This window comes from Cibotium barometz, chromosome 60, assembly GCF_041138505.1.
Source record: "Cibotium barometz isolate CiBa-2024 chromosome 60, ASM4113850v1, whole genome shotgun sequence".
Classification (NCBI taxonomy): domain Eukaryota; kingdom Viridiplantae; phylum Streptophyta; class Polypodiopsida; order Cyatheales; family Cibotiaceae; genus Cibotium; species Cibotium barometz.
Window position 1 is genome coordinate 6,412,714 of NC_141105.1, and position 27,158 is coordinate 6,439,871.

The 27,158-nt window shown below is 46.4% G+C and overlaps 1 protein-coding gene across 2 annotated transcripts in view; it reads right to left on the bottom strand.

Moving 5' to 3' along the window:
• LOC147604910 (Trimeric LpxA-like enzyme) overlaps positions 1-26,788 on the bottom strand; it is a 109,145-nt gene extending 82,357 nt beyond the window's left edge. For both annotated transcript variants that reach the window (XR_015265229.1, XM_086794013.1), the window contains exon 1: positions 26,573-26,788. Coding sequence is in view for 1 of the 2 variants with exons in the window: in XM_086794013.1 (XP_086650139.1) it covers positions 26,573-26,701 (129 nt within the window). In the remaining variant the exon portion in view is untranslated. The remainder of the gene's footprint in view (positions 1-26,572) is intronic.
• Positions 26,789-27,158: the final 370 nt, after the last annotated feature.

Consider the following 27,158-nt stretch of genomic DNA (forward strand, 5'->3'; position numbering starts at 1 on the left):
TCTAATTTGCCTATGTTAGATAAGGACAGGACTGATTTCTTATGTGGGTTTCAAGATTGTTTTTCCGAGTCATTGCCAGGAGAACTTCCTCCTGAGAGGCCAGAAGATCATGCCATAGATCTGATTCCTGGTAGTACTCCACCGAATAGACCGCCGTACCGTGTTAGTGCAGCCCAACAGGAAGAGATTATGAGTCAGGTGCAGGAGCTTTTGAATAAGGGGTTGATACAGCCTAGCTCATCACCCTTTTGCTCACCTGTGCTCTTAGTGCAGAAGAAGGATGGTTCTTGGTGCATGTGTATTGATTACAGGGCGCTGAACAAGAATACCATCAAGAATCGATTCCCCATACCGAGGATCGATGACATCTTGGACCGCTTACAGGGCTCCACAGTTTTTAGTCGTATTGACTTGAAAAGCGGGTATCATCAGATACGCATTAGACCCGAGGATGTGCATAAGACAGCCTTCCGAACCACGTTTGGGTTGTATGAGTTCTTGGTTATGCCCTTTGGTTTGACAAATGCGCCTGCCACATTTAACAGAATGATGGACAGGATTTTCAGGCCTCATAGAGAGTTTGTGGGCACATTCTTTGATGATATGATTGTGCATTCACAAAATGAGGAAGAGCATAGAAAGCATTTGGCCATTGTGTTTGCAGAACTCAGAAACCATAGGTTGGTGGTTAATGGCAAGAAGAGTGAGTTCTTTTTGCAGGAGATACATTTCTTGGGGCATATTGTGTCTGGTCATGGAGTCCGTATGGATCCAGCAAAGGTGGAAGCAATACTTAATTGGCCAGCTTTGAAGACCGTGCATGATGGACGCAATTTTCTAGGATTGTGTTCCTATTACAGGCGTTACATACGGCACTTTGCTGAAATTGCTTCGCCTCTTCATGCTTTGACGAAGAAAGCAACTCCGTTTAGATGGGCTGATCGGGAAATTACGGCATTCAAAAAGCTCAAAGAAAAGCTTACTTCGGACCCAGTATTGGTGTTACCGGACCTCCGAAAGGCTTTTGTTGTCCAGTGTGATGCATGTGGAAGTAGCATTGGTGCAGTTCTCATGCAAGAGGGACATGTCATAGCCTATGAGAGTAGAGTTTTGCAAGATGCTGAGAAGCATTTACAGGTGTATGAGAAAGAGATGTTGGCTGTCATTCACGCTCTTTCTACATGGAAACACTACTTGCTTGGGGCTGATTTCACTGTACAGACAGATCATCAGACCTTGCGTTATTTCCTCACGCACACTAAGCTTTCAGAGAAGCATATGCGTTGGGCAAACTTTTTGTCAATGTTTCACTTCCAGATTGTGCATGTGGAAGGCAAAAAGAATGTAGTGGCAGATGCTTTGTCACGCAAGCCACAGGTCTCTGCAGTTTCACTTGCTTATCATCATGAGCTTGATGAAATGAAAGAGCAGTATGCCCATGATGAGGACTTTGAAAGGTTGTATGATCAGATGTCTGAGGGTCAGCGGCATGAGCACTATACTCTCAGAGATGGGTTTTTATTGATGCATGGCAGACTGTGTGTTACCAGGCCGTTGCGACTCAAGGTTATGATTGAAAGTCACGCTCCACCGTACGCAGGTCATAGAGGTATTGACGCCACGGTCAAAGCAATGGAGACTTTCTTTTATCGGCCAACCTTGAGAAGAGATGTTGATGCCTTTGTGAGGCAATGCATCGTATGTCAGAAGGTAAAGTTTGACCGTCAGAAGACACCAGGGTTATTACAGCCTTTACCTATTCCGGATATACCTTGGGAGAGCATTGCCATGGATTTTGTATTTGACCTTCCACGGACACAAACGGGAAATGATGGCATCTGGACTATCATATGCAGGTTCAGTAAGCAGGCTCATTTCATTCCCGTGCGGAAGACAATTAAAGTGGATCATACGGTGAAGTTGTTCATGGCGAACATCTTCAAGTAGCATGGCTTGCCTACGTCTATCATTAGTGACCGTGATCCACGGATGACGAGTTTGTTTTGGAGAGGGTTGTTTGACAACATGGGTACAACTCTCAAGTTTTCATCGTCATTTCATCCACAGACAGATGGTCAGTCAGAAGAGGCTAACTCTACAGTGTTGGATCTTCTCAAGTGTTATGTGTCAGAGCACAAGCAACAATGGGAAAAATATCTTCCTTTGGTGGAGTTTGCATATAACAACACTGTACATAGCTCGACAGGCAAGGCGCCTTTTGAGATTGTAGAAGGAGGGAAGAAGGTTCCACCCATTTTGCATACAAAGGATAAGATCTTTGAGGCTGATCAGTATGTGGAGAGCTTGGATGAAGCTTATCGGAGAGTTAAGTTGGCCCTCCAAAAAACTCAGCAGAAGCAAAAGAAAGCCGCAGACCGTCACAGACGTGATTTACACTTTGCATTGGGTGATTGGGTTCTTTTGCGCTTTGAAAAGGCTAGACTCAAGAAGATGAAGGGTAAAGAGCGCTTATTCCCTAAATTGAGCATGCGATATTATGGGCCTTTTCAGGTTTTGGAAAAGATTGGTGAGGTAACCTATCGTTTGAAGTTCCCAGATCACTGGAGGATTCACAATGCTTTTCACGTGAGTCTTCTTAGACCTTTCCGTGGGGATGTGCCTGAGGATGTATCAGATGAGGCTCAGCCGGAAGTTGAGGAACTTGATGAGGTTCTGATTCCAGAGCAGATACTGGCACATAAAGAAAGGAAGGTACGAGGTAAAGTTTCCCGTCGCTATCTTGTGAAGTTCAAGAACTATTCACCGATGGATGCGAAGTGGATGGAGGAAGGTGACTTAACAGATTCACCTCAGGTTTTGCAGCTTTATCTCGATGCCTTTGAGTTAGAGCCGACTCTTATTGTGGCTCATTCAGGTTCAGCAGAGCATGGGTCTGGAGCATTACCTAATGCTCAAGAGGGGGGTAGCACCTCCACTCCCTTGATACAGACAGGCTCAGATGACATCTAGAGGTCGCTTGGTGCAGTTTTTATCTCACCCGAAGGTACTGAGGCTGACAGTACATCTGTTTATGGGACTTCTATGATATATGTGTACTAGTCACATGAGATTTTTGTGGATATATGTGGTTCACAGTGGTATACAACTTGGACTATTACTATGCCATTGGTTTGCAGTGAATATTGATACATGTGTATGGCTTAGAGAGATTGGGACCCTGATCTTGCCATATTGTATATTTCACTTTGGATATTTTGATGCATCACCAGAATGCAATCGAGGACGCTTGCCATTTTTCAAGAGGGGGGTATGTCATGGCCCTGTGAAAATGGAACAGTACAAGTGTGGGCATGGTGGTTGCAGAGTCAGAATATTTTATGATTCACATGGGGGGTGCCCGGACAGAGTTTAAGATGTGTGGTGATGTGGGAGAAGGAAGAATTAGGGTTAGGTTAATGTGAGAGACATACACAGAGAAGAACAAGGGAGAGAGAGAGAGAGAGAGAGAGTTGTGGGGATAAGTCAACTCACCAAGTGAGTGTGTGACTCCCCTATCACACATGTATATTGCACTAGTACACATAGTGCACTTAGTACATTAAAAGTACTAAGTGTACTATGTACTATAACTTATGGGCTTGTACACACTATAAGGGTGGGCATAACGCCTTTACCCCAACAACCTCCCACTTAAAGGCAAAGTGCCCTTAAGTAAAGGAAAAGAAAAAATCAGCATGTACATGATAATATACAAGGCCATATCAAGGCTGAAACTGGCCTCATCCAATACCCATCAAGTGTCTGCAATGAGCAAACCGCTCCGGAGGCAAACTCTTCGTCAACAGATCAGCCGGGTTGTCATCCATATGAATCTTAACAAGCTGAATTTGCTTGTTCTCTATCACCTCTCTGATGAAGTGATACTTCACATCCACATGCTTCGTCTTTGCATGAAAGACAGGGTTCTTTGCCAACTGGATGGCACTCTGACTGTCACAATGCAACAATGGAATATCCCCTGTATAACCCAAATCAACCACTAACCGAGATAGCCATAATGCCTCCTTGCAAGCCTCTGTGGCTGCAATATACTCGGCCTCTGTAGTAGATAAGGCAGTGCACTTCTGCATCCTGGATATCCATGACACAGCACCTCCTGTGAATGTAAACACATAACCGGTAGTAGACTTCCGGTTATCTGGATGACCGGCATAATCCGAATCCGTGTAACCATGCACTAATGCATCCTGTTTGCCAAAGCAAATGCACATATCCTGTGTGCCCTTCAGGTATCTCATGACACCTTTCACTGCTTCCCAATGCTTCTTGCCAGGGTTGGCCATGTATCTAGAAACCACTCCCACTGCAAATGCAATGTCCGGCCTAGTAGCAACCATGGCATACATGAGACTGCCACAAGCTGAAGCATACGGAATCTTGGCCATATCAGCCCTGTCTCTATCTGACTGTGGGCTGTCCATAGCACTGAGTTTCACATATGGAGGCAAAGGAGTACTAGTCTTCTTCCCCCCGTCCATATTGAACCTCTGCAAAATTTTGCCAATATATTCCTTCTGAGACAAATACAACACATGCTGATTTCTGTCCCGAAGTATCCGCATACCCAAAATGTGATTTATATCACCCAAAACCTTCATATCAAAGGTTTGATGCAGCCTCTGCTTCAAGGCATCCATCTCCTTACGAGATTTCCCGGCAATCAACATATCATCAACATACAAGATGAGGATCAATAGACTGCCATCCAAAGCTTTCTTGGTGTACAAGCAGTGATCTATGTCACTTCTCCTAAATTTCTGAGATTTCATGAATGTATCAAATTTATGATACCATTCTCTTGGTGCCTGTTTGAGCCCATAAAGACTCTTTTTCAGCTTGCATACAAGCTTCTCCTTTCCACTTACTGCATAACCCTCTGGCTGCTGCATATATATCTCCTCATGGAGATCACCGTGAAGAAAAGCAGTCTTCACATCCATCTGAATCAAGTCCAGATCATCATGCGCAACCAAAGCCAACACAGCTCTAAGTGTGGTCATTTTGACCACTGGAGAGAAGATTTCCTCAAAGTCCACACCATATTCCTGCTTGAAGCCCTTAGCCACTAACCTGGCTTTGTATCTTGGCTTTGCATCTGGTGCAACTTTGAGCCTGTATACCCACTTGCAAGGCAAAACCTTCTTGCCTGCAGGCAAATGCACCAATTTCCAAGTTCCATTTTTATGCAGAGAATCCATCTCTGACTTCATGGCATGCTCCCATAGAGCCTTGTCTGCCCTCTGTAAAGCCTCTTTATAACATGAGGGCTCCCCACAGTCAGTAAGCATCAAGTAGTCAACCCCTGGAACAAACCTATCAGGGGCTCTAGAGGGTCTAGTGGACCTCCATACCCAATGACCATCATTTGCAGGTTGCTGTCCAGCCTGCATATCACCCATTGGTGGCTCCTGTTCCATGCCATAAGGCTGAAATATCATGCCCGGTATCTCCTCTAACTGTGGTATATCCATAGGGATATCTTCTGCCATCTCTGGCTGTCCATTTGGACCATTTTCAGCACCATTTAAGGGCTGGTTTTCCTGCTGTAATGGCTGATTTACAGCCCTTTGTTGTTGTCCATGATGTCCATCATCATCAAAGATGACTCTGCCAGGCTCCTGTTGCCTTGCTCCTTATACATGCATGTTTCATCAAAAATGACATCATTGCTGCGTATGATCTTTCTATTCATGGGATCCCAAAGTCTATACCCCATTTCACCTCTGTCACCATATCCTAGGAATATGCATTTGTGAGACTTAGGATCAAGTTTGGTGCGCATTTCCCTGCGTATGTGCACGTACGCAACGCAACCAAACACTCTCAAGTGCTTGTATGACGGAGGCTTCCCTGTCCATACTTCCTCTGGCACTTTCCCACCAAGCCTCGTGTTAGGTGACTTGTTTATAAGGTGAACGGCTGTCATAACAGCTTCAGCCCAAAAACCATGAGGTAATGCAGCATGTGACAATATAGAACGGACCTTCTCCTGTATGGTCCTGTTCATCCTCTCTGCTGTCCCGTTTTGTGGAGGATCATAAGGAGTAGAGAGCTCCCTCTTGATGCCTTTAGCATCACAAAAGTCCTGAAACTGTTTGGACATATACTCTTCACCATTGTCGGAACGCAAAGCCTTCAGTGTTTTGCCAGTTTGATTCTCAACAAGAGCAACAAACTTCTCAAACACTGAGAATGTATCTCTTCAAACGAAGAGGATAAACCCACACCTTGCGTGTGGCATCATCTATAAAAGACACAAAGTATTTTGCCCCTCCCAAAGAAAGCTGAGGAATCTCACATACATCTGTATGCACAAGCTCTAACTGAGCATCTTTTTGTCCAAGAGCTTTCTTGTGGGGGCACTGTAGTTGCCTACCATATATACAATGCTCACAAAACTGAAAACTTGAAAACTTTAGAGAAGGCAAGTAACCCAAACGAGACAATTGCTCCATTCCTTTGACACTCATGTGTCCCAACCGGCTATGCCACATAGAGATTTCCGGCAGCTCGGTTGCATTTACATTAGCATGGTGACAAACACCTGCATGCATAAAATAAAGAGTGTCCACCTTAGAGCCTCTGGCAACAACCAGTGAGCCCTTACTAATTTTCCACTTTCCACGACCAAATGTGGTAACATAATCAGCATCATCAAGCTGTCCAGTAGAAAGCAGATTCTTTTTGATCTCAGGCACATGCCTGACATCATGGAGCATAAGCTGTGAGCCATCTGAAAACACAAGCCTCACATCACCTCTGCCAAGAATCTTGCATGCATGGTTATCACCCAAATAAACCACTCCTTCATTGCCAGCAGTATACCTGACAAACAAGTCTCTGCAACCTGTGACATGAAAGGAGGCACCTAAATCAATGATCCATGAGTGCATACCATGACCACCTGTAAGAAGTGAATGGGCATCAAGTGAAGACGTAAATAGGACCTCATCCTCACTGCCACCTGCATGTGACACATTGATTTCTTCAATCTTGACTCCACTTTTGCCCTTTGGCTTTACATCTTTGGCTTCATCTTTCTCTTTGTCTTTGCCTTTTCCCTTTTCCTTTTGATCATTTTTCCATTTGTAGCATTGCTTTTTATTGTGTCCCTTTTTGCCACAATAATGGCATTCCAAATCCTTTTTGGAGCGAGACTTGCTCCTTCCCCTTTCTTGGCTTTTTCCCCTTTTGGAGCTCCCACGTGCATTCATTGCATTGGACTTTCCAACAGAGTTGTTTTTCCTGTTCATCTCTTCTTGAAGAAGAGCACCCTCAACATCTGCATATGACAGCATAGCATGTGAATTGCTAGTGGCTGTCCTGAAAGTGTCCCAACTCTCTAGCAAAGTGCATAACAGAAAAGTGGCTTTGAACTCATCGTCCATTGCCAACTTTTGATTAATGACCTGGCTGACAATACCATTAAACTCATTTAGATGGGCTGTCATAGATGCCCCTTCCTTCATCTGAAGACCTATGAGTTTCTTCAACCAATACACTTTGCTTGAGGCACTTTGCTGGGCATACAAGTCCTGCAATCTCTGCCACATTCCCCAAGCTGTCTTCTCTTCACGAATGCTGAAAAGTAATGAGTCTGACACAGACAACATAATAGTAGATCTTGCCAACTCATCCATATCTTCCCACTCTTCAGCAGTAAGAGAAGCGGGCATTACACCCCTTTCTTTGATAGGCTTGTGCTGCTTTTTCTGGAGCAACACATTGTAGCACTGGGTTTGCCAAATATCATAATTATGCGAGCCTTCAAGCTTCTTGATGTGAAGCAATGAAGAGCTCTCACCTGTGGTTGCCATAGCAATATGCAACCTGTCAATGCCTGACTCCCTGCAAAATGTGCAAACACTGCACCAAAAGCACACAAAGTGCTTACAGTTGTTCTCCCAAGCTTGTTCTCCCACTGCGGAAGCACAAATGCAACTTTTCTCCCACTTTATGTGATGAAATCACCAAAATCTGGTTGCTGCAGATTTTGGACAGCACCTTAAATGTGCTCTGTTGCCCTTCCAAAGTACTGTACAACAGTACCAAGTGCTCACAAATGATGTACCAAACCTGTACCGGCAAGTACAGCAACTGTAAATGAACCTTTTGCTCACTCAAATCAATATGCAGCCATGCCAAAACTTGTACAAAACTGTACCAAATCTGTACCAACAGGTACAATAGCAATAAATGCTCTCCTGGCTGTCCAAATGAGTGAAAATCAGACTTTTACAGTCCCGAACACTGCATAAAACAGTCCCGAACAGAAATTGGGCAAAAGCCCCTTGACTGCAAGCTGATTTTTGAGGATTCAAGGCATAAATGTCTTGCCTGCTGCTTTGCCAAGCTCAACAAGCATACAAACCTGAAAAGCCCCTTGATTTAAGATCAATTGCTGATCATACATGGTACATTGACGCACATGAAGGCATCCAGAGTGTTCACGATGCTTCCCCCTGGCCACATATACATCGAATACATGAAAGCCCCTTGATTTACAGGCACATTGAGTGCTTGTAAGGCATCAACACATTATCCACAGCATCAAATGCGATTGCCTCCATGCAAATCAACCAAATCGGCACAAAAGCCCCTTGATTTGCACTGCAATTTTGCCCAAATGTGCGATTTTTCACATCATACAGCATGTATGAGTGCTTAATTGCACAATTACATCAAAAGCCCCAAATTTTGACATCCAATTTCCTGCAAATTGATCCTGATTGTGACCAATTTCCTGCAAATTAATCCTGATTGTGACCAATGTCACCCAATTTTGCCAATTTTGCTCAAAAATTGAGCAATTGGGCACCTGTACCTACTCAATTGTTGATTGTACTTGCTCAATTGCAAATCCCAAAAAAAATTTGAGAAAAATACCTTGTAATTTTTGATTTTTTCTTCAATTTGCAGGCTGAATGATGATTGCAGGAATCTGATGCAGATGAGGGACTCCTCAGGCATGAGTATCCTCAAAGAGAGCAGCCCAAAACATGGGCAAAGAGAGATGCTGCTTTACTGCCATGTTGCAGGTGCAGCAGCTTAATCGTGTGAAGAGGTTGCAGCCAGTACAACAAGGGGGCAGCCAAGTAGAAGCCCTGCGCAGCAATAGCCCAGCCAGCGCAACCCGTCCAGGTGACGTGGCGCTGCCACGTGGCACTGGCGACTACTGCAGAGGCGGCTGATGGGCACAGGCGGCAGGCATGGCACGGGCGAGCAGTCCAGCAGGCGCACAAAACAGCTGCGAACCCCAAAAGCGCTACACGTACCCGGTACTTATCACGCCTTCGCCGTCGAGCGCTACGTCGCCTACGCTCAGCGTTTGTTCGCCAACGCTCACTTCAGTGGCTCCGCCAGCAGCGCTAGAACTCCACGTCACTGCTTTTACGTCGTATTGCTGCCTTCGCAATGTTCGCTCGCTTATGAGCGCCACCCGCCTACAGCAGCAGCCGCTGGTGGCCACAAAGCGCAACAAGCTTTCTTGTACGCAGCCTTCTACGAACGCTCACAGGAGCTTCTTACTCGCTCCAAATTTTGCCACCACAGCCTCTGCGCCTGGTCTTCGCTACAAGCTTGCCTTCACGATTGCTGGCTCGACTGTGTGCTCCAGTTGATGGCTCTGATACCAGTTGATGTGGGAGAAGGAAGAATTAGGGTTAGGTTAATGTGAGAGACATACACAGAGAAGAACAAGGGAGAGAGAGAGAGAGAGAGTTGTGGGGATAAGTCAACTCACCAAGTGAGTGTGTGACTCCCCTATCACACATGTATATTGCACTAGTACACATAGTGCACTTAGTACATTAAAAGTACTAAGTGTACTATGTACTATAACTTATGGGCTTGTACACACTATAAGGGTGGGCATAACGCCTTTACCCCAACATGTGGACATCCCTAGGTGTGAAGGGGGGAACTAGAAACATTAAACTTTAATGTTTATTAAAGTTTGCCCCTAGGCCTTAGTGGCCCTAGGGACTTATTAAAGTTTGGGGCCCTAGGGATTATTTTGGGGAAGAGGGCCACTTTTGGAGTGTTTCTCTCTCTTCTCTCTCTCTCTCTCTTCCCTTTTGGGAGTCGTGGAGCAAAAGGGACACACATGCGTGGAAAAGCAGAGGAAGCTCTAGGCGGCTGCTGAAGACTGGTTTAGCTGCTGTTTTTCTGTGAACTGTGTGTTGAAGAAGGTTGTACAACAGCCGTACAGTACTGTACGACTGCAAGTATTGCTGTGGACAGAGAAGCGCAGGGCTGTGGGACTGATACAGGCGCCTGCAACTGCTGAATACAGGCTGTACATTGCTGTACGACTGCAAGTACAGCTCTGTACTTTCTGCAGGTACACTGTACGGCCAGTTCTAGGGCAAGTACAGGTGCTGGACAGTACTGTAGCAGACGACGCAGGCAACCAGTAGCAAAATCCAGCAGGCGGCTACTTCTGATTCTCTGCAGAAAGACCGTACCGTCAAGTACAGGCAAGTACAATCAAGTACAATCAAGTACAGTGCTGTTTTTCAGATCTGTACTTTCAAGGACAGCATAAGAGTGAACATCAGGAGGAGGGTACAAAGAAGTACATGCACATGTGTGAAGCAGGGTTGTGGATACAAGTGCCTGCAAGTACAGATTGGTGCTGTTGCTTCCTCCAGTGTTGTTTCACGAGCTGAATTTGGTAAGCTCCGTTTCTGTTCATCTATCTCTCTTTCTACTGTTTGATGTCTGTTGCAGATATGAGTTATCTGGCCCCTTGTGAGAGGAGGGGTATGGCAGATTGACAAGGGTTGAGACAGAGTTTGGACAGCACATGTATGTTTGAGCTGAGATGATGTATCATGCACTTGAGTTATGCCAGATGTATGCCCATGGCTAGCCTGCTTAGTGGTCTTGGCTGATCAGAGGGAGGCACAGTGTGTTATTGTGGAACACAGATCTGTGTGCATAGATCCTCTGTGCTAAGAGGGATTGTGGGCTGTCAGATTGGACATACAGGTGTAAACTCTTGGCTGATCTTTGTGTTGTACTCAGCCATTCATCTTATTATAATTGAATAAAGAAATACCGCAAGGGGCGCCAAGCTTTGGGGCCAACAGGTGTCGCTGTGTTTTCAGATTTGGGCACTCTAGCTCCAATCTGTTTTGTTTTATCATCTAGACTACAAGTGGACGGGTGACTGCTAGTCTACCGCACTCTGGTTTTCTATCAGAGGCCGGTTTCACCTCCTCTGGAAATGAATCCCAATGTTGCTTGCCTTGAAGACAAGCTGAGCAAATGCCAGACATCCAAGGTAGTCAAGGCAAGCCTTCCACCATATGGTGGGAGACAAGACGCTCCAGTGAAGAGAAGGCAAGATGCCCATAGCGGGCATGCCAAAGAGTAGTATCCTCCTCTATAAAGAGCCTGATGAGAGGCTAGAAGTTGGAACAGATGAGAGCGATCAAGATTGGGCTCCTCCTGAAACTTGGTGACCTTGTAGAGATCACCCTCTTGTATGCCCCAAGCGCTAATCCTGTGAGAATCTCTGTGAATGATCTCCAAAACCTGATCATCGAAGTATAAACCGTAGCCTTTCTAGGCTATCTTGGAGACAGAAAGTAAGTTTTTGTATAACTTTGGAACATAAAGAACGTTCTCTAGGTACTGGGGCCTCCCTGTGCGAGTGACTAGAGGAATATTATCCTTAATCGGTGTATCAACAAGTTGATTGTTCGCAAGTCGAACCTGTATAGAGATAGAGTGAGTGTCCTCCAAGATATCCTTGTTGCGAGTCATGTGAGAAGTAGCCCCAGAATCCGCGATCCAATCCTCAAGAGAGGTAGTAGTCCGCGCCTCAGTGGATGAGGTGCACTCTTCGACTAGAGCAACAGCCACATCTTTGTCTTTGGGTTTGGATTCTTTGTCATCGGAGTCCTTTTGTTTTGACTTTTTCTCCTCATCTCTCTTCTTCTTGAAGCAATCGGGCCAAAGATGACCAGCCTTGCCACAATAGTGGCATTTCCTCTCCGTAGATTTGCCCTTTTCTTTTCCTTTATCTTTATCCTTGGAGCCTGAAGCAGACGACTCCTTGGATTTGCCACCGTTTTTAGTATAACTCCTTTGGGTTGCCACTTGGGCTTCCCTTTGGCTGAAAAAGCTGGCTCAGTAGCAAAAGAGTAAGAGATCTTCATGAAATCTAGCCCATCCTCAAGCATGCCAATCACTGCATCCACTGGGGGGAAGAACACGGCGAAAGGCAATGGTATCCTTAAAGGATTGATAAGATGGAGGAAGTTTGCCCAATAACTCAATGACAAAGTCATCGGGAATTCAAACACCCAAGATAGCTTGTTGTTGACGGATCTTCTGGAGTTCTTGCACTTTGGCCGCAGCCAAGATCCCAGAATATGCAGAAAATGAGATTATACAACTCAGGGCAAAGCCCATGCTTACATAGCACCTAGAGAGCCAAGTCGGCCAGCACAAAGGAGGCCAACTAGAGCATAAAAAGGAACATGCCAGAAAAAGGTGCCAAAAATGTGAAAAAAAATCCAAAAAAATATGGGAAAATTTCCTAGGCTTGGGGAGGTCCTCCAAAGGTGCAAAAACAACAGGGAAGCACCCAAAAAAGTGGAGATGACCCCTCCAACACAGATTAGAGGGATTTCGTGTGCAGTAGAGGAGCCTGAGGAGGGGTCTTGCTTCTCTCCAACGCCTTCAAGAGCGTTCCCCCGATAGCCGATGGATTGAGAGTCAACTTGCTGCCGCCCATACGGAGATGAGATCCATTGAGGAGGAGGGTGGAGTACATGTACCACGCCACGGCTTCCTTTTGGACCTAGGCCGAAGATAAAGTCACGGGGGACTTCCATGAGATTACAAGCCCCCATAGGCGGAGAAATGGTATTCACAGGTTGCGTGGCCAAGATGGAGCTATTGTTTTTGAGAACCCCCCCCCCTTCTTTTTCCCAATATGAGAGCCATTGCCACTGACTTTTTACGATCCCTCCATATGAGCGTCCCATTATCCCCACACGTGATGGACGTGCGCGCAAGGGTCTAGCGGCACACGAGAGAGGTGGTTCCCCCCGCTCTCCAAACCTTCTTATTGACTCCCTTCACAGCCAAGGAGCTGGCGAAGGCATTGACGGCTCTCCCTAGCGGCAAATGCCCGAGGACGGGGACTAGCTTCTAGTCTCCTTCTTTCCTTGTCACTGGGATCTCGTGAAAGGTGGCCTTCGAGCAGCCTTCAATGAGATTATGATCATAGGCGCCATGCCAGAGAAGCTTTCAGAGGGTTTGATACACTTGATTCGCAAGGAGGGTGGTGACAGATTGGAGATCCGGCACTGGAGATCCATCACCCTCCTTGGGGACCGGAATAAAATCTTGGCCAAGGCCATCAGCCAGAGACTTCAACCTTTCCTCCCTGACTTGATCCATGACACTTAGACAGGTTTGTTCAAGATCGGAGCATTCTAGACAACATCTTCACTTTCAAGGAGGCGACAGCTTTGGCCAGGATGCGGTTGCAGGACCTCATTATGGATGCGGCAATAGGACCTCATTATGCTCCTCCTTTGGATCCACAATGTTTCAAGCCTCTACTCAGCCTCTCACAGTCAGGTTCTCATTCAGGGAGCGCAAGGTGACAGATTTCCCATTTCTCGCTCGGTTCGACAGGGATGCCCACGGGCACCTTACCTTTTCCTATTCATCGGCAAGTCCATGAGCAATTTTCTCTCAGCTCAAGAGACGGGGCTCCAGGGACTGTCTCCCCCTCTGTACTTAGGAGGAGTTGCTGGACTCAGAGTTTGCAGATGACACTGCAGCATACCTATCCGGAGATGTGCCCTTGCGAGTGATCATTCACCCCCAACGCAAAGGGGGCCTAGGCATCATTGACCCCGCCATTTAGAGTTGTGCCCTGTTGGGCAAGCTGATTGTTAGAGGACTCCTTCCAAGTGGTGAGCCTTGAAAGGACTTCCTCTTGGCCCGGATTTCAGCCCATACTCTAACCCTGGGGGGCGCTACCCGCAGAGCACCAAATGGATCTTCACATAGATGCGGGCCCACAGATTTAGCTTAGCTTTTGAGGACAAATTTGCAACCAGTCTACCCCGAGCTTTGGGAACACCTCAGGCCAACCCTCGAGCAGTTAGCTCCAGTAGCCTCAGAGGAGGATCGTTGAAAGCCTCTGATCCATTTACCTAGTGGCCACATGTTGGGGGCCTGACCTCACATATCATAGGGAGCATTGAGCATAGGACCTACCAAATCCCTTGGAGATTGGCTTGCACACAGACAGCTTCCCCCAAAGGCTCAAGAGACAGGCCGGCACGGACCGGGGATAGATACAGACTCGGCCTTGACATGGACTCTGCTATTCCTGTGATATGCAGCGGAAGTCTTTGTATTGGTTGATCTTGTCACACAAATGCTCACACCGTCTTCTGTATCCTGAGTTTCGTGAGTTTAGCAATCCATTTCATTACTTCAAACTTTAAAGAGATGAGAGAGAGAGAGATGAGAACTGTACACCAGATTGGGTCCCGAATTACCCACTGAAGGGCCCCCTATCCCGATAACGAGATAGTATTTGCTTTATTACTTTAGAGAGAATGACTTTGGACTGTAGATAAGCCAAACGCAAGATCTCGGAGGATCGGAGAGCGGCTGATCTGTACACTGCTGTAGAAACACCTCAATGACATGATCTCGAGCCTATGCACTCTTCCCAAGGGCATGAGGAGGGCTGCACACCTGAGGCTCAAAGAAGAAGAAGGTGGACTGTTCTACACACTGTTACAATGCTGAAAACACATATGAATGCTGTGTTACCTTCACCAGATGACTGCTGAATGTGTGGATGATGCACAGAATGCTGGACACTGATGCAAACAACATATTCAGGGCTGGAAACTGCTGTAGACTGAACCTTCAGGGCTGGAATCTGCTGTGGACAGAAACGCCAAGGTGTAGAGAGGGCTGTGGACTGAAACGCATGAGCAAACAGAGGCTGCAGGGCTGCTGTACGGCTGGAACAGAAACACAGATGGACTGTTGTACGGCTGTGCAAAAACGCAGAGAAGATTGCTGATTGCTGGCGTTGATCTATGCTGAACTGTGGGCTGAACTGTGGGCCTGAACTGATGCTGAATTCAGGGCTGAATGAAGCTGAAGGCAGGCGCCTAGGGCTGGATGAAGCTATGGTTCTCAAGGGGCTGGAGAAGAAAGCTTATGGGCTCTAGGGCTGGATTAGTCTTGGGCTGAAAGCAAGGAGGAGGAGAGCTCTTAGCACAATGAAGACTGAATGAGAAAAGAGGCTCTAGGCAAGCCTATTTATACTAATTGGAGGTTGGTCATTTAATAAAGTTAATATTTATAAATGCCCAATAATGCAAATAATGCTAAATAAATACTAATAAATGTGGGAAAAATACCAGATAAATCCCAGTAAATTCCCTAAGGCTTTGGGGATGTTCTAAATGATGCACAGGCATATGAATGCATATTATGCAGGATGCAGAGTGCTTTCTGATGCAAACCCTAAGGCTTCTACTGACTCTACATGCATGAATGATTCTCTCCAAGTGGGTTAAGGGACTTGACTGACTGACTGACCCGCTAAGGCTGAGGAATGACCTACGTAGCTCGTGCCTGACTTATCCTGGATTGAGGATGTACAATGGGGTTACAGCATACGACAAATATCATCCTATTGGGTTCTAAAACTGTACAACTGTTGCACTTCTGATGATGAGCCATCTTGTCACCATGCACTGAGTGCAGAGTGCATGTGACATTCCCTCCTGATTAGCTTGGCGGCAGGTTCATGGCTTCCAAGTAGTCCGCCAATAACTGGGGGTACTCCTGGAAGAACTCCTCGTCGAGCCATACGGCTTCGTGGGTGCCTCGATCTCGGAACTTCGTATAGAACTGACGAATCCGTCGACCGGAACCATGCTTCCATCGATGAAGAAGGATCTGTTCAGGCTCAATAACTTCTGCCTCGTCTACCACGTCTGGCTGCTGTTCATCTGAAACATCAAACACTTCTGGACCAACATATGGTTTTAGCCAAGAAACATGGAAAACATCATGCATTGTCCAACTGGCAGGCAACTTTAACTTCATTGAGACATCACTTATCTTCTTAACTATTGGAAAAGGACCAAAACTACGGAATGAAAGCTTGGGACAACGTTTGCCCACTTGTTTCAATCTCTGCTTCATGATACGCAAATAGACCCAATCCCCTTCCTTGAAGTGGACATCTCGTCTAGACTTATTTGCCTGTCTGCTATATGCTTCTTGAGCTTTGGTCAAGCGGTCCTTAACTGACTCAATGATCTCGGAAAATGCTTCCGTGGTTTTATTAGCCTCTAAAGATGGAGACACCATTCTCGTTAAAAGAGAAGAAAAACGGCAACCAAAGGCTGCTTCATATGGAGTCCGTCCGACACTGGATGAATGCGTGTCGTTCAAGATAGCTTGGACCAACGGAAGATAGTGCTCCCATTTGGACTGCTGGTCATGACAATATGACTTGAGGACATCAAAGGCCAACTGATTGTAAATTTCTGTCTGGCCATCTGTCTGGGGATGGAATGCACTAGACAACTGCAACTTAGTTCCAAAGTTTTCAAATAATGCCCTCCAGAAATGCGAGGTAAACTTGGAATCTCTATCTGATGTTATGGTGCTAGGCAAACCACAAATTGGATACCAATGCTTGAGAAACAGACGGGCTATGTCCTCGGCTGTGGTCGTATGCTTGCATGGGATGAGCATGCAGAACTTACTAAAGCGATCCACAATGGTAAAACACTGAGTGTTACGAGATCCAGTGGATGCTGGTAGAGGCCCTATAAAGTCCATAGATATGTCAATAAAAGGTCCGTCGGGGATAGGCAAAGGTTGAAGTAAACCTGCCTTCTTTGTATGGGGAACCTTGACTTTTTGACAAATCTTACAGGCTTGTACATGTGCATAGACATCACGCCTCATCTTTGGCCAATAAAAGGACCGTTCTAATTTCTCAAGGGTACTGTTGATATCCCTATGTCCTCCAACTAAGGAGTCATGGGCATCGTGGAGAAGAGCAGAACGCTTTTCCCGAGTAACACAGAGACGGTTCTTGTAGAACAACCAACCGTTCTGTACTGAATAGTGGCCAGGCTCAGAAGTGAGGGCCAAACTATACTGAGTACCAAACTCAGGGGAGTCGACATATTGGTCTTTCATACTATCCAAGTCCTTTCCCGTGATTTCGAGAATGGTAGCTTCTTGGACTGCCTGGATGCTGGACTTTCGACTGAGAGCATATGCTACTGGGTTATGCTTACCAGGGATGTATTCAATCATACCTCCAAACTGTTGGAAGATTTGACTCCACCTGGCCTGTCGATCACTCCACTGGGCACTTGGCATAGTCTGAAGCCACTTAAGTGCTTGGTGGTCTGTTTTCACTGTGAAAGCCTGTCCATAAAGAAAAGGCTTCCAATGTTTGAGCGTTGTGATCACACCCAAAAGCTCTTTGTCATATACCAAATAATTCTTTTCGGCGACATCCAACTTTCTGCTGTAATATGCCACGGGTCTATTGTCCTGTTGGAGGACTGCACCTATGGCTACATTGCTGGCATCTGTGATGACCTCGAAAGGTTCGTCCCATGATGCTAACTTTAATACAGGTGCTTCTGAGGCAGCTTTCTGGAGTGCACGGAATGCATCAAGTGCCTTACCTGTAACTGAGACTTTCTGCTTGCGAGTCTTCACCCCCTTGAGCAAGTCGGTAAGAGGTGCTGCAAGGTTGGGAAACTGATGGACATGGGTACTATAGGCCTGACAAAGACCTACGAATGAACGGATTTCTTGGGCGGTCTTAGGAATGTCCCAATCTAAGATCTCCTGAACCTTTGATGGTTCCAGTCTAATCCCATCGGAACCGATGATGTAGCCCAAATACTGAACTTCCTTAACACCAAAGATAGACTTTTTGGCATTTATGTAGAGCTGATTATCTCACAAAAGTTGCAAGACTTTCTCCACATCTTTCTCATGCTGCTCCGCAGTGGCTGAGAAGACTAGTATGTCATCAAGGAATATGAAAACACACTTCCCAATGTGGACTGCGAAAATCCTAGACATCATCTTATTGAACGTTGCCGGTGCATTTGTAAGCCCAAAAGGCATGACTACGAGCTCGTAGTGACCACGCTCTGTCCTGAAAGCTGTTTTTGGAATGTCAGCTTCAAAAATGCGGACCTGATGGTAACCACTCTTGAGGTCGATCTTAGTGAAAAACTTAGCACCGTCTAAACGCTCCAAAATGTACTCTATCCTGGGCATAGGAAACTTATTCTTGATAGTGAGTTTGTTTAATGCCCTGTAGTCTACACAAAGGCGTGCAGACTTGTCCTTCTTTTGGACAAATAGGATAGGTGCAGCAAATGGGGAGGAAGAAGGCCGAATGAATCCGGCTCGAAGAAGCTCAGATAACTACTTTTCCAACTCGCCCTCTAAAGTCTTGGAAAGACGATAGGGAAACCTGCTAGGAGAATCTGATCCAGGGACCAAATCAATGTGATGGTCCTCAAGGCGAGAGGGTGGGAGACTGGGTGGGAGATCGTCCCTAAGCATAATGTCCTGGTGTCTGGATAGGAGGTCTGCTAACTGAGGGACTGAAGATGTAAGGGATGCTACTAATGAGGGAGGGGCTGTTTGAGCACGAACATAAAGGAGTGCTCCTTCTGCTCCCTTGCGGATAGCTCGTCTGGCCTAGAGATGTGAAATCAATGGGATGCCAAGAATGCTTCTATCCCCACGAATCATGACAGGCTCAGGAAAACCTTTACAAATAGTAAAAGTGTCCTGCCCCCAATCGGGAATAGGCTCATACTAACGGAACCACTGAATTCCTAAGATCATGTCACACCCTAACAGAGGGGAGACGATGAAATCTCGTTGAAATGAGGCCTTCTGAACTTCAAAGGCAAACTGCTGTGCCTTCTGGGAAATGTGGGTGCGAAGACCAGGTGTAAACCCGTCCACATCCAGATGATATGGGACTAAAGTGCAGTTCAATTTATTAGCCAACTGGGGAGAGATGGCGTCTTCAGAACTACCCATATCGAAAGGGACTACAAACTGTCGGCCCTGGGCAGAGCCATAAGCTCGGATGAGGCTCTTCTGAGCAGCATCGCTCTCATCCTCCTGCTTAGCATCAAATACCACAGATGGCATAGGATGCATGGAAGGTAAAAGTTGAACTGCATTTGATGTAGTAGGCGGGGCTGGAGGAGATAGGGAGGCTGTGGCAACTGTGGCAGAAGGAGCTTTGGCAGCTTGTGCCGCTTGCCATTTGTGGCAATCCTTCTTACCATGCCCTATAATATGACAGAAAAAACATCTATTTTTTGACTGGTACTTCCTTTGCTCCTTTGGAGGAAGATAACCTCCAGTAATGCCTGCTTTAGCCTTTTCATCAGGAGTTTTCTTAGGTTCTTTATCCTTCTTACCCCCTGAACTGGAGCTATTACTGCTGTCCTTCTTAGCATCTTTAGAAGATGCGTTACCTTTCCCTGTCTGTGCAGCTGATTGCTGCTGCTGGGGTTTGGTACTGGACTGAGATGTCTGCTCGGGCTTGCCCCCGTTGAGCTTCATTTCTTCATTCTGAGCAAGAGTCAGAGCCCGGTCATATGTACTTGGTTCAAAGTTACGAACTGTGAACCGAATGTTGGAGTCCAATCCACGAATGAATTGCTCCATCTTGGCCTGCTCAGATAACCCTAACTGCTGTGCTAAAGTAATAACCTTACCGGAAAACTGAAGCACTGGGGATCCGTTCTGTCTGAGTCCATAGAACTCGTCTTTCAGACCGGTCATGTACTGGGGCGAGAGAAATCTGGTCTTCAGGTCATGGACAAAGATGTCCCAGTCAAAGGCTGTGACACCTGTAGCCTGGTCAGTATGAAAATGGGGAGCCGCTAAGTGGACTTTGTCTTGTGGGTCTGTGATCCTAGCTAATGGAAAAAGAGCATTAAACTGATGAACAAATTGATTAACTGAAGAATGATCACACTTACCATCATACTTGCTGAAATTCGGTTGACTGCGAATGATGGTGGTTGATGCTGCTGCGGGATGCTGGCTGGTGACACCTATGACTGGGGAGACTGAGGAGAGCTGCTGATACCTCAAGTATATGGCCTCCTTTTTCCGTTGGTGTTCGAGTAACATACGTTCTCGATCAAGCTCACGTTGGTGTTCCCGAGCGGCGAGGTCAGCCTGACGCCGGTCTTCGTCGATCCTGCGTTGGGCTTCCTCATAGTCCCATCTTTCTTCTTTTTCTCTTCTCCTTCGGGCCTCGTCCTCTCTCCTTTGTTGTTCCATCTGAAAGAAGAGGGAGATGTAGTCGGGTGCTGCTGGAGGTGTAGAAGGATGTGCTGCTGCTGCCTCCAAGAGTTGGAGACGCTCCATGAGTAGCTGGTTCTGAGCTCTAAGAAGAGCTATGGTGTCTGCTGTAGGCGGAAGAACAAGGTCTCCTTCGGGGGAGACGTCTTCCGGCTGATGTGTACTCTCTCCTGTAGACATGATGCTGAAGTCGGTGGTCGTGCCGGAACGCAATCTAACCATCCAAGGATGCCCCCACGCTAGGATACGGTGTGTGTGGACTATCTGAATCTGATACCAATGTGATATGCAGCGGAAGTCTTTGTATTGGTTGATCCTGTCACACAAATGCTCACACCGTCTTCTGTATCCTGAGTTTCGTGAGTTTAGCAATCCATTTCATTACTTCAAACTTTAAAGAGATGAGAGAGAGAGAGAGATGAGAACTGTACACCAGATTGGGTCCCGAATTACCCACTGAAGGGCCCCCTATCCCGATAACGAGATAGTATTTGCTTTATTACTTTAGAGAGAATGACTTTGGACTGTAGATAAGCCAAACGCAAGATCTCGGAGGATCGGAGAGCGGCTGATCTGTACACTGCTGTAGAAACACCTCAATGACATAATCTCGAGCCTATGCACTCTTCCCAAGGGCATGAGGAAGGGCTGCACACCTGAGGCTCAAAGAAGAAGAAGGTGGACTGTTCTACACACCGTTAGAATGCTGAAAACACATATGAATGCAGTGTTACCTTCACCAGATGACTGCTGAATGTGTGGATGATGCACAGAATGCTGGACACTGATGCAAACAACAGATTCAGGGCTGGAAACTGCTGTAGACTGAACCTTCAGGGCTGGAATCTGCTGTGGACAGAAACGCTGAGGTGTAGAGAGGGCTGTGGACTGAAACGCATGAGCAAACAGAGGCTGCAGGGCTGCTGTACGGCTGGAACAGAAACGCAGATGGACTGCTGTACGGCTGTGCAAAAACGCAGAGAAGATTGCTGATTGCTGGCGTTGATCTATGCTGAACTGTGGGCTGAACTATGGGCCTGAACTGATGCTGAATTCAGGGCTGAATGAGGCTGAAGGCAAGCGCCTAGGGCTGGATGAAGCTATGGTTCTCAAGGGGCTGGAGAAGAAAGCTTATGGGCTCTAGGGCTGGATTAGTCTTGGGCTGAAAGCAAGGAGGAGGAGAGCTCTTAGCACAATGAAGACTGAATGAGAAAAGAGGCTCTAGGCAAGCCTATTTATACTAACTGGAGGTTGGTCATTTAATAAAGTTAATATTTATAAATACCCAATAATGCAAATAATGCTAAATAAATACTAATAAATATGAAAGAAATACCAGATAAATCCCAGTAAATTCCCTAAGGCTTTGGGGATGTTCTAAATGATGCACAGGCATATGAATGCATATTATGCAGGATGCAGAGTGCTTTCTGATGCAAACCCTAAGGCTTCTACTGACTCTACATGCATGAATGATTCTCTCCAAGTGGGTTAAGGGACTTGACTGACTGGCTGACCCACTAAGGCTGAGGAATGACCTACGTAGCTCGTGCCTGACTTATCCTGGACTGAGGATGTACAATGGGGTCACGGCGTACGACAAATATCATCCTATTGGGTTCTAAAACTGTACAACTGTTGCACTTCTGATGATGAGCCATCTTGTCACCATGCACTGAGTGCAGAGTGCATGTGACAATTCCCCAAGAGTGGTTGACCCCTATCCCAAACCCGACCCCCCCCCACAGTGGGTAGGCATGTTTACTAGGCATGATATTCTCTTGGTAGTCCATGTCAAGGATGAGGGCGTGGTGTGCTCCATGGCAAATTAGAGAGATCAAAGCCCCCTTTTTCTATTGGTTCCCATGGCAGATTAGAGAGATCAAAGCCCCCTTTGGAGGATTTTAATGGCTGCACCTTACAGAGGGTGAGAGTGGTCGGATTTCCGGCACATGAGTGACACATAGACCCCCCGCCGGCCAAGGTGGCTAGGGAGACTGGTGGTTATGGATTTGGGAGAGCCGGCCTCTCACGTGCCTCCAGTGGAACCCAGGGGAGTGGACTTAGCATGATCCTACTGATCGGGAGGAGACTCTGGATACCCCCTTCTCCGCATACTCAACCCGGCTAGGCCACAGGATTCAGAAGGCACCCCGACTCCTCGTGGCTGGTTTTTTGTTAACTAATAGAGAGATCTTGGGATCTTCCTTGCAAAGAGTTGGTCAATGGCGTCCCAAGGGTGGATGAAACCGGCCTTAGTTTATCCTCATGCCTTGAGTTTGTGGAGATAGTTCATGTGTAGTGTGGGCATATTTGGTGATTGTTCACACGTGTGAGGTGTTTCACACACAGGGGAGCTAGAATGCTCCTGTAAATAGTACAAGGACACCGATTGGCCCCAAAACGCAATGGCACCCCTTGCGGTATTTCTTTACTTGATCAAATATGAGTACAAAGTACAACTTGTCGAATCCTTTACCAATAGGATCCCTTTCAGCTTTTCACCCAGGACTTTTCCCAATAAGAACTCTCGTTATCACAGCAAAGCATTCCATAGAGAAGGCACACCTGTACGACACCTCCCTGCTTGAAAAAGTCTTCTCCATCTCAACCATGGATCTCACGAACCCTTTCCCAGACAGCAGTAGGGCTGTACCAAACCACATGTCCTTCCTATAGTCACAGCTTGCATGTAACCTCGAGAAAACTAGAACCTATTCACATGAATTCCAAAGACATGTTTTCCACATAAAACCAAAGACCTGTATCTGATAAACCATGGACCTATATCCCATAACCATAGCTCGATACCAAAGTCCTGTTTCTTCTCGAAAGACCAATGTCCTGTTTCCATAACAGATAAATCCTCATATGCACCATCCAATCACGATGCCAAAAACTCAGAGAGAGAAAGATAGAGGATGTGTCAAGCCATCCCTGAATACACATAAGTCCCAGACGAAGAGCAACACACATCTCTTCCAAGAACATCATCCTGTGCATCTTAACTTGATCCTCTGTATCCAAATCTCGTAAACAAAACCTGCATGCGAAGAAAGAGAGAGAGACCCCTTGGCAGTTAGCCCCTCGGCGCCTCCTTCAGCTCGCCTTCTTCCAAGAGAGAGATAAAGTGAGACCCAAGCTGACTGCTTCCACACATGCAGCCACCTGGCGTAGAGAGCCTCCCATCTAACACTCGTTTGGCTGCCCAACTATCTGCAGAGAAATTTATGCTTGACGCCTACCTGGCTGCCCATTGCTCGTTGCCCATAGATGTAGTCGCCTGGTTGCTTTTTTACTTGCTAGTAACCCATGCTCAACCACCTGATCACCGGCCTGGTTTCCCATGTGTAGCAGCACCCAAGTGTAGGCCATGTGCATCAGCACTTGTCAGCACCCAACAGCAGCAACTCATGCATGCAAGTATAACAACACCCAGCGGCCAACAACAGCATCAGTACGTCAACAGCAGCATCAGTACGGCAGCAACAGTATCAGCCAACAGCAGCGGCAGTGGTAGCCGGCAGCGGCGGCGGCTCTGTACCCGGTGGCGGCGCCTGTACCCGGCGGTAGTGCACTGTACATGGCGAGAGCGGCGACTATACCTGGCGGCAGCGGCGGCTGTGGTACCTAGCGACGGCAGCGGCAATGGTACCCGACGGTGGCTCTGGCAGTAGCGGCGGCACCTGGCAGTACCCGACTGCAGCGGCGGCGCCGTGGTGGTACCCGACTACAACGGCGACAGCGGCAACGGTACCCGGCAGTACCCAACGGCGGGTGCGACAGCACCCAGCCCGACGATGGTACCTGGCTCCTGGAGACGGTAGCAACAGCAGTCATCCGGCCACCTTCCACACGACAACCAACACACGGTCACCCCCTTCAACTCGCCACCCTTCGCCCTCTTTAAAGAAACAATGCGCTTTTCATAAAAACGCCAAAAGCAACTTATCAAAAACGCATGCCTTCAAATAATAATAAGCCTTTAAGTCATCAAAGGTTTAAAAACCTTAGAACTTTAAAAATCTCTTTTGTCCCCTTTTACACTTGGTCTAGCCACACTTATGAGTTTCTTTTTCACATTCGGTTGATGCCTGTCCACACTGTGCGTCCTGTGCCCGTGCCCGTGCCCGTGCCCACCTGCTCATTGTCCAGAGGGAAAAACACAGGGTCATAACAGTGGAAAGAGTCATGGGCTCGCAGTGCCACTCGAGAGACCACCACTCACTAATGGTTTAACCCACACCAATGGCCATAAAGGGTGCCCGTGCCTAAAAGGGTTGGCCACACTTAGCCTTGGCCCCCTGGCACTCATAAGTGGGCACCTCAATTTTTAATGTTAAGTGTGAACGTGCAAAGATTATAAAACACTACATTTAACCTTATAGAAATAACACTAGTTTAAGCAATACTTACCACCTATTCACATGCCACAAACCACGTCACAAGACATGGCTGGCATTCGCACGGTTCACGGGTGGGCGTCCCCTACCCGGGAACTCAATACGCCAGAGGAAGTCACACGAAAACAGTTCATGTGAAAACACTTTCACGCACGCAAACATGTGTGCACATGTAACTATTCCATGGAAACATCTCCCTTTCATGGAGCTTGTAAAATATAAGCATCTCTGGGCACAATTCTAGCTCATCGAAAAGCACTAGTTGAAGGATCGCAAGCACTCGGATCCACCCACTCGCCACAATATAGGTGGCACAAAGGATTCTTGGCCTCCAATAAAGCGACACAAGACTAGGGGACTACTAGGGGCACAAGTCTAGCTCACCGAAAAGCACTAGTTGAAGGATCACAAGCACTCAGATCCACCCACTCGGATCACAAGCACTCGGATCCACCCACTCACCACAATATGGGTGGCACGAAGGATTCTTGACACGAGACTGAGGGACCACTAGGGTGGCCAAATGTTGACACCCTATATTATGAGATTCGAGGGAGGTTTAATTGTTTGGCCCCTTCATGCACGTGGTACACTACAAAGACAATAGATGCTTCGGCTTTTTACTTACTAAAGCTGTGGCATCATCAAGAGGCCTTATTGAGGACATTGACAAGGCGCCATGCTCAACAGAATACTACTATATCATTCATCATGGACTTATTCGGACTTCCTTAGGTGGATGTGACAAATCCTCAGCCTTGTTAGCACTCGAGGGGATGGGGAGACCATGGATGGGACACCACCCCGAGACCTCCTTCTTCCCGCTAGCTCTATATGGGACATCATTCAACAATATAGAGTGGCTTTGCCTCGTGCCCTAGCCATTGTCTCCATGTATACCATAATAGATGAGGATGACATGAGATGAGCACCACTACATTTAGGATCCCCGTAATATGCAAGTCTAGTTTTTCTTTGACACTTCTTTTAATCTCCATGTTTATGATCATCAATTACACATGGATTTTTTGTAACACTTTTTGGTCTCATAGACCCACTGGGTCTTCAGTAAATGTTAATAAAATCTTTCTCCTTGCCTGCCACCCTCCCTCCCTACAAACTTTTTGGGCCCCAGTGCCCCACCAATTTCAAATCCAGATCCAGGACATCCTCGAACTCCATGGATATATACAGCCACATGAAGTGGACATCGTTGCACACATAGGCCCGTTTTCTCTGGTTGATGTTTCTTTTCTCTTGTTTCTGACATCCAGTTATTAGAAGTTCTTTCTTCATTTTTCTGACATCCAATTATTCATTTCACTCATTCTTACTCTCGTGGACCCTTGGTCTTTAGTGAATGTATAATATAATTTTTCTTTCTTTCTCTAAAGGTGTGTGTGAGAGACTCAAGCAAACCTAATCAAAGGATATCAACAAACAGTCAAGCCGTTCATTTTTTATAGAAATTACATGCTTTTAAAAAACAAAGCAAATGCGTTGTTGAGTCCTTTCTGAAGAAAAAGAAAACAAAGCAAATGCGTTGTTGAGTCTTTTCTGCAGAAAACCAAAATATCGTGAAAGCAAAAATGGTCCGATCTAATTAAATTAAAAAACTTTGCGGGAACTGAACCCTTGAACACCAACAGGAAAAAAAAAAAACCCACACATGCACACACGGAGGATGACATGGGAAAAAATTATAGAGGATAAAATAGAAAATATCTGATGGAAACGCTAAACTGCAGACTGACCTTTGGACGCTCAAGTGTGATCGGGCGAAATTTCTGAGCAAAGGAGTCTGCGAGTAGGACGGCTTGCAAAGGGACTTCTGCTTCATCGTCTGCCATTTCCGAAACCTTACCCCCCTTCTTCACAGCCATTGCAAAAGCAGAGTTATATCAAACGCGCGCGCAGGCTGCAGCAAATCTGCTTCGACGAGCAAAGGCTTTTTACTTGGGTAGTGTAATAAGAGGGGAAAAAAGGCACGCATTAACTTGAGCCACGTGGCTACACAAGATTGGCTTTATGCAGTCTTGGTGCCATTATTTAATTTAAATTTTTATTAGTGTTTATTTTTGAAGGTTGCAGAGCCCTTCTAAGGCCAATTTGACCTGCTAAAGAAGTATGAAAAAGAATCTAGTATTGCTCAAGAAGTATGAAAAAGAATCTAGTATTGCTCTTGAAGTGCTATAAAAAAAAATCCCGTCACATGGAAGGGTGAAAAAATTTGAACCTTGCACATGAAGGGCATGTAGGTATTAGTTTGTTGCTTCTTTAGATACACATTACACATTAATTAGCTCTTTTTTCGAAGACATTCGTTGATAGCTTATTGAG